We start from the raw sequence: 8,337 nt of genomic DNA on the forward strand, positions 1-8,337 counted from the left end.
TTATTTTTTCCATTTTTACAGTGCTATGTATTAGATATGCACTTTACTAATATCACGAATCTCTCATATTTTTCTTATTACCTCCTAATTTCATGTGTTATTTGTATGGCCTTTGCAGCCGGTCAGTGGTTGTCCAGAGCGAGTAGCTGACTATGTGAGAAGCACTTGCAGTGAGGGTATGGACGCTGGGCTCGACTCATCAGCAGCCTCATCCGAAGAAGGGGACCACCCGTCAGGCAATCCCCCACGGATCAAGCTTTATGTGTCACCTCGCCTCAGACCTGCTGTGTTGGCCGCCATCAACATTGCAGCGAGAGCTAGTCAGGGTAGAGGGTTTATAGTGTGAAAAGTGTAAAGGAGAATAGTTGATGCTTTCATGAATGGTGAGTCTGTTGTGGGGGTTTAGAAGTGCAGTTCATTTTTGGGCATTTTGATTTCTCACTGTTGTCTCATTGAATTTTGTTATTCAGTTATTTTTTTAAAGAGGAGATTTTGAGGAAAACCAAAAGAAAACCTTATTCATCTTCACTCATCTTACTTTGTATTCTCACACAAAAGCAGTATTTCTATTTATTTTTAATTTTCCTCAGGCTGATTCATTTTTCCTCTTACCCCAGAAGTTAGTGCATATGGGATTCCACCTTTTATGGAGTTGTTTTGTCCTTCAGAGATGATCAGGAGACTGCATATAATTGTTGTTGCTTTAGTGGTAGCTTTAATAACAATTCTATAATGTTTTGTATTCATTGTTTTACCAAATTTAAAGATAAATTCCTATAAAGAGGTTGTTGTAATTGATATTTGATGACCTCATGAAGAAAATCTGTAAGAAGAAATAGTTGAGGTGTATCACTAGTAACACAACGTAAAGATGCCATTAGATTGTGATTGATCTTGTTGATGTCCAATGTCTATGTACCTTCTCCTTCCATCCATTGTAACCATCCATTCAACTTCAGGTCAACTCATCAAAATGGAAAGGTTGGGGATATAGTCTCCAGCACTCCTTATGTGCTGCCTCGTAATGTGAGGGAAAATAGTGGCAGCATATTCTGTATCTTTTCATTCACTGCTTTCACCATAGGGTTTTCCTTTTTGGTTGTGGTTGTTTTTCTTACAGATTTCAAAACTATACAGAATGGGGAATCATGTGAAAAAAAAGTAAAACGGCAATTGCTATTTTCCCTTTTGCTTACAGATGATTCATTATTCTTTCTTTCTATTTATTTTAGTGATTATTCTGTCCCTGTTATATAAATGTGTTGGAGCAAATGAGCTCTTTTGTCATGGAAATAAAGTAGCTCTCATGTAATAGGAAGTAGTAAGTGGGCTTAGATGTGATACAATCCAAAGGTTTTTAGTTGAGTTAGCCTTACAGAATTTATGAGGGTCTCTGTTCATAGTCTAGCTTTGATGGAATAAGTAACAAAGATTCATTGCCCTCTTACCTAATGTTATTAACATTTCAGATAGTTTAGGTGTTTAAAGAATTCTGGGAATATGAAAGTAAATTTTTAGGAGTACCGCGGTGAAGTTCGAAACATAATGGAATGAAATAGACCATGAATCTATTTTTTTGATGTATCATATTAAACAGTGGTTCTATGGGTAAATAGGAAGTTATAGCATCTGGAACCAGTGTTGTGAACATTTGGTTTATATTAGACATAGGTTCAAAGCAGATATAACTCTTCCACACACTATCTGACCAAATATGGAATGCCCAGCAATCTGAGGAGTGATTCTGTATCAGGATATTTTGTAAAACTATTTGAAGGGATATATACAAGAAGAGATATTTATATATATATATATACATTTAACTGTGATTTATTTAATGTGTAAGATGAGATGGTCTCCTGCTCAGAAATACATTGACTAGCATGACAGATCAGTGCACAATTATGCCACTTTTGGGCATTCATTATAAAGGTGTTTAATGCTCTTCCTATAGAATGTATGAAATATTTATTATATTTTATATACAAGTCTTTTTAAAATGTGCTGTGTATTTTGTAATTACTCATGTTATATGGGATGGAATATATAAGGGAAAAAGTATTTGACCTATGTTAAATAGATACTTTTTGACAATTATATATATATATATATATATATATATATATATATATATATATATATATATATATATATATATATATATATATATATATAAATAAATAAATAAAAAAGTGTATCTGTCTTAGGAGAAGTGTAGTGAATAAGAATAGATTTTAGTGTTAATATTGTTTTTTTTCTGGACTTGGTACAATTGATGAAGTTCTCATGTCTATGAGGTATGACATTCTGATCTCTTGACATGGAGTGTTCAGTAGATAGTGCAGTTTGATAAATTTTCCTATGCTAGTGTTGCCACAATGCCACGACATGCTTACACTGAGGAGAAAGGTGTTGATCCAAATTTCATAGCTGCTTGGAATCTGGTTTGAAGAAGAAAAGAAAAAAAAAAACTTTGGATTCCTTTATGACACAATCAGATTATTTTAGGATTAGTTTAGACTTAGGGTGTGAACTCTCCAAGAAGCTAAGCCAGTTTGTAGTCACCTTTTCTTTCTATCAAGGTATGGTTAACTGTATTAGGGTAATACAAGTAGGAAAACAAAAAAAAATCATAAAAGCTCATATAATTTTGACTTATTATTATAAATTCCAGAAAGGATAAGAATATGAATAGTTATTTAGAGTTGTTTGTTTTCCACAATTTTATCATCATGTGAGATTGTGGTCATCAAAGGATTTCATGCAAAATTCAAGATGCATTGTAGTAGTCATATGCTTAGTGTGACATCAAAAATTTTACTTTTCGTATCAGTTGTGATTAATATTTTGTTTGAGTGCATTTGTTTCATTGATTGTTCATCTTGCCTACAAATTTCAATTTCATATTTGTGGCAGAAGAAAAGTCAAAATTTGTATGTGGTATTGATATGTTTCAGCAAAGTGGATGTCATTGTAGTTATAGCACTCGGTGGTGCTTGATGCTTTATCCTTTTAATGTTTATTGTTGCATCTTGTTGCATCAAGGTGTTTGGGACAATTTTTAGACTGTAATTTGAAACTTTTCTTCAATTCAGTCCTTATTTTTGTCTAAATGCCTTGCTTTAATTAGCATATAAATCACCATGTACAAAACTGCAGAGAGTTACCCTTTCAGTGTACTGCTAAAAAAGAAAGTAAACAGTCCGTGATTATGAGAAGATACAAAGGAACAGCATTATTGCAACCTAATAGTTGAGCTCTTACAAACATGCTTGAGCTTAGAGAAGTGGCTACATTAAGGTTTCTTTCTTTATTTGGATCTTTGTCATTAATGTTCATGTGAAGTGACAGTTTGCTTACTCTTGAAAGGGATTTCAATCTTGTTTAAATACCTGTGATGTACCAAAATTCCAGAGTTGATTTAAATATCATTAGATGTACTACATTTATGTATAAAAGTATTTGTAAAGAATTGAGTTGATTTTTGTATTTATTATATTATTGCACTTGTGTTGGACTTGGAATAAAGATAGAAAGTGATTGAAAATTATTTAGCCTTGCAACTTCCTTTTAAGTGCATGAAGGCTTGACTTCTTTCTTGCTAGTTTTTTTATCAATTCAAAAATTTAGTATTCATTGTAGCCTTTATATCCAGTTTGCTTAGAAACAAAATTGTTTGTTAACCCATTCCCGACGGGGGAATTCTAGCCTTGAATGTACTGGGCTTTTGAATGCGCGGTACACATGCTGTACCACCCGTCCTGTGTGGGTTAAACTTGTTCAATTGTATTTACATTTCTTCCAAAAGTTTTGCAAGCAATGTGTCCTCAGGTTCTTAAGGAGTTTACTTCATTAGAATTCTTGCCATTCAATCTTTTATATAGTAATAATAATGAATCTTTGTCCCTTGTTTCTCCGTATCTGAAATCACATCAAACAATGTTCCTTGTTCTCCATCTCAGACACCACATCAAACAAGTGTGCTTAGCAAAGCCTGCCCATGGGGACATGGCCTCATAATCTGTAGATACACTTATACCAAGTCATCATAGGTTGCTAAGTGTGTGAATTATATGAATGGGAATCTGAAAGAAAATGAGGATATAGTGAAAATATAAACCTTCATTTCTTCAATTAATAGACAACCAGTGTTGTTTCTGCTGAAAATGTGCCTTAGAATGTTTGAGATGTGTAAACTTAAAACAGGGTCCAGTTCCCATGATACACAAAATACACAGACACATATCTGAAATGATACGCAGTTTTTACTGAACCATTATCCTCTTGATATGTCAAACTCTGACTTCCTTTTCCCTCTTGGCCTCATTTAAGAGTCACTTACTGCTATTTTTGCTGTCAAGAATCGCTCATTTAGTCAACTTCACACTCTACACTCCAAACTCCAAGCTGCATAAAGTAATATCCTGGTTGGACTTCAGTGTCTGTGTAAAAACACAAACACAAACACACAGTTCACAGGCACACAGATTTGCTGATATAGTTAAATTCCTATTTTATACATATTAATATTCGTCAGAGCTGTAAAATCCTATAAAGGAAGGATGAAGGAAATTAGGTATGCTATGAAAATATTTATTTCTCATAAAAAAACTTGATTATATTGCAAATCCAACTTCCCAACTCCACATGGTGGATAAATATGCATTTAAATATCACAGACACATGGGTACACTCTTAGAATATAACATAACCATTTCTTGGTAATAACCTATTTATTTCTGCCCATTGAAAATATACTATAAATATATACACAACACACTTTTTTCATAGAAATCTAAATAAAGTACAATCCAATGTATCCCCTGCAATTTAAATCTTTCAATAATCACAAAAATGGAAGACCATGTAACATAGGCTGAATATTCTACACAAGACAAAGTAAGAAAAGAAGGAACAAAAGAAGCAAGAAAGACAAGTAACAGACAAAACAATAATTGTGTGAGAGATTAGAACAAAAAGAAAAAAGAAAATGGAACATTAAATCCATTACATGAAATGTCATGAACTGTGTATGCTACAGAGAAAAAAAAAGTACTGGCACATCTATGATCATGCCAATCAATATCACAGTATCCCAGTTGAATCCACAAAAAAACAAAAACAAAATGGGTGTTAGTCAAAATAGTTTATGCAACCAATAAGCTAATCCTGGCTGAATACATGAACATACTGCAACAAACCTACATACAAATTTGGTTATCATATATGTGGTTGATGGTAACAATAATAATGAAGAGATGACATGTTATTTCCCTTATGTATTTGTATGACTAGTTAAAATTCCTTATAATGTTTCATTGAGAAATAAAATCCTTATATTTAAATGGGAAAAAAGTATATCTATTACATCGGTAACATAACAAAAAGCAGTTCAGGGCAGTATAGAACATTGATTCCTTTGGTGCCACAGATTTCTTGAAGTATGCATGGATCTTTAGGTTACTAATGGTATAACTATATAGAGATATGTATTCTTGTGTTAACCATAAAGGGTGCTATTATGCATCTATCAATGCCTAATTTCTGCATCATATCCCCTTAAATTGGGGAACCAGAAGGGAGAATTCCCAAAATAATGTAAAGCTGACTAGATCTGTCCTTGACAGATTATGAATGACCTGTCACTATAGAATGAATGAGTTTGAACAATCTTACTTAAACATGGAGCCAAGCAAAGATTTACACTGGAGGAAAGAAAACATACAAATTTAAATGAGTGAATAATGACTATGGTTCATGCTATGGGTAACAAGTATCACACATTAATTTAGCTACAAGTAGTATAGGTGGTGACCATGTTTCCCACCCTCTGCGTGACGGTCCTACAGGTCCTTCCACCACTGCTGCCGCCCGAGAACCTCCTCTGCTGTTGGTGGAATGCATGCGCCTGGCCACCTCCAAAGTGGGCCTTCTTGTGGGCCTGCTGATGCCGCCTCATGTGGTCCGCATGCTGGAAGTGGCCACCCCCAAAGAATGAGTCGTGAGAGCCAAAGGCATCATGGCCAAAGCCGCCGCCTCCTCTTCCACCAAAGAAGTCGTCGATGTCCATGAATTCATCTCCCTGCATGTGTGGAAAAGGGCCCATATTCTAGTACTTGACTATTTCCTAGCTAATATATCCTAATAAGATATTCATTAGTTATTGAACAGAAAAAATAGTAGATATGTTTAGCACATGTTTGACACATACTGTACTGTATTGAACTCAAAGTTTTGTATGATCCTTCCAAGACAGGCTACAATTCATCATTTGTTCAACCTGAGTTTGGCATCTTAACCCAATCCCAACAGGCCCGGCAAGAAGTGGCAACCCCCTATGCCGGGCCTATGCAATATTGCATTAGGAACGTCACACTGGTGTGTCACCCCATCATCGGGTATTTAGTTGTGTCACATGGGTGTGACACACCATCATCATTGGGTTAAGATGCAAGTGTTTTCTATTATTTTCTAGACTTGTGGTATGATATAGGAGTCTATATATTATATGGTAACACTAATTAGCATTTGGTTAATAGGGCATCATAACTGAAGGAATAAATAGCTTGTAATTTCAACAAAGAAAAAATGCAGTATGAAAGTGATCTGGCCTTGCAAAATATACAGAAAATTTGAAGATGCTACATTCATGCCAGCAAAAAGATCTTTACTAATAATGATTTAATATCTTTAACTTGTTAAGCTCAGTTCAAACACAGTAAGTCACAAGTCCTGCTATTCAGAAGGCCACCCTGAATCAAGATCTACTTCAAAAGTTACACAGAATGATTGCAGAAAGTGTGCGTAGCAATTGGTGAATATTTACACTAATCAGAATTATATTTCTCTAAATCTACTGAAAATTTAATATGCTGCATAGAATTACAGAGTAGGCAAGATACAAATTTACATACAAATTCCAAACAATGCCTTACTGCACACTCTAATGACAAATTAGAACACTCAATAACTAGTCCAACAATCAGCCGACTTCCAACAACAAAAGGGGAACAATAATACTGAATCTTCTATTTCTACCATATACATACACATGCATTCCTTTACTATGGCAAAGCATAAATCTACTTAGTTGCAATAGCTCAATAACCCATTTCCATACATGCAAGGTAACATGGACATGCAATTTATGAATGAAGCAATACTCTAAACAGAGTTTATATTCATCACATGGTATTGTGCAGGAATAGGCAAATGTAAGAAGTAAAAAAGCAAAATAAAATATGTAAAAATACAAGTTAATCTACAGATTATAAGACCTTATACAATTCATTTTAAGCCAATATTCCTTTACTAGACATCAACACAGCAAATAACACTTAATGGTTAGTACAGCAAATATATCACAAATTCAATTAGTAGACCTGGATCTTTGTATGCAATCACCAACATGGAATAAAAGCAAAATACTCACAAAATCTTCAAAGCCTCCAAAGTCTGCAAAGTTCCCAAAGTCGTTGTCAAAGTCGAAATCTCTGAACAGATCGTCAAAGTTGAAGTGGAAGGCATGGTTGTGGTGCCCTCCACCTCCGCCACTGGACTTCTGAGTGAAGGCTGCGTGGCCCATGTGGTCGTATTCCCGCTTCTTATCCTCGTCAGACAAGGTTTCGTACGCTGTGGATAGCCAGTACACCAATAAGGAAAAAGACGTCCCTTCACAGGAATAATTGCAAATGGGGAATCATATATCTTCACCACTATTTTTGTCGCTTCTATATAAAAGATAAAAAAGATGATGATTAAATTACCTTCGGCAATTTCTCTAAACTTTTCCTCAGCACCTGGCTCCTGATTCTTGTCTGGATGGTACTGAACTGCCAGTTTGCGGAAAGCTTTCTTTATTTCCCTATCAGTCGCGCTCCTACTTATCCCCAAAACTTCATAGTAATCCTTTGCACATGATGCCAGCACAGCAAGGGCCATGAGCAGGAACGTAGTTATCCACATTGAATACATGGTGTCGCGTCTGCCTGTGATCAGGAGGGGGAGTATCCCAGACTAGTTTCCACACCTGGCACATGAAGAAACAATTGACATTAATTTATAGTCCATAAAATCTACTTTCCACAGTCATCTGCTTCTTATCAATCTCTTTTTTTTATGCAACAAACTCTGTAAGTCATATCTGATATTTGTCTATACTTTTAATCATCCATTTCCCCAATTTAATGATAGGGAATATATACCTCTTCACAAAGCATACTTAACTTTAACAGATCCTTGGCCATGTAAAGATAATGTATCAGACAGAAGGTTAAGGATATCATAGTCATAGAAACAATTACTTTATTCAATGTAATTATTGGTTTTGTGATATCT

At 34.8% G+C, this 8,337-nt stretch overlaps 3 protein-coding genes across 8 annotated transcripts in view; 1 reads left to right on the forward strand and 2 right to left on the reverse strand.

Annotated features, from left to right (window-relative positions):
- Positions 1 to 3,547, forward strand: part of Vps13B (vacuolar protein sorting 13B) — a 35,836-nt gene extending 32,289 nt beyond the window's left edge. For all 4 annotated transcript variants that reach the window (XM_043018022.2, XM_043018023.2, XM_043018024.2 and 1 more), the window contains one exon: positions 119 to 3,547. In XM_043018022.2, the coding sequence (XP_042873956.2) occupies positions 119 to 346 (228 nt within the window). In that variant the 3' untranslated portion in view covers positions 347 to 3,547. The remainder of the gene's footprint in view (positions 1 to 118) is intronic.
- A 1,032-nt stretch (positions 3,548 to 4,579) lies between these two features.
- Positions 4,580 to 8,337, reverse strand: part of LOC122254360 (dnaJ homolog subfamily B member 9) — an 8,451-nt gene continuing 4,693 nt past the window's right edge. Inside the window, exons 2-4 of one of the 3 annotated variants that reach the window (XM_043018021.2) lie at positions 7,767 to 8,029; positions 7,433 to 7,632; positions 4,580 to 5,971 (exon numbers count right to left, since the gene is read on the reverse strand). In XM_043018021.2, coding sequence (XP_042873955.2) covers positions 5,789 to 5,971; positions 7,433 to 7,632; positions 7,767 to 7,974 — 591 coding nt within the window. In that variant the 5' untranslated portion in view covers positions 7,975 to 8,029 and the 3' untranslated portion in view covers positions 4,580 to 5,788. Of the gene's footprint in view, positions 6,083 to 7,432; positions 7,633 to 7,766; positions 8,230 to 8,337 lie in introns of those variants that run through there. The other 2 variants (XM_043018020.2, XM_086533494.1) reach the window with 2 other exon arrangements.
- Positions 8,291 to 8,337, reverse strand: part of LOC122254359 (protein N-terminal asparagine amidohydrolase) — a 2,143-nt gene continuing 2,096 nt past the window's right edge. Inside the window, exon 1 of the mRNA XM_043018018.2 lies at positions 8,291 to 8,337. This exon is cut by the window's right edge and continues 2,096 nt beyond it. The gene's annotated coding sequence lies outside the window, so the exon portion shown is untranslated.

This window comes from Penaeus japonicus, unplaced genomic scaffold, assembly GCF_977035675.1.
Source record: "Penaeus japonicus unplaced genomic scaffold, GWHDUDI00000001_assembly GWHDUDI00000039, whole genome shotgun sequence".
NCBI classification, from domain to species: domain Eukaryota; kingdom Metazoa; phylum Arthropoda; class Malacostraca; order Decapoda; family Penaeidae; genus Penaeus; species Penaeus japonicus.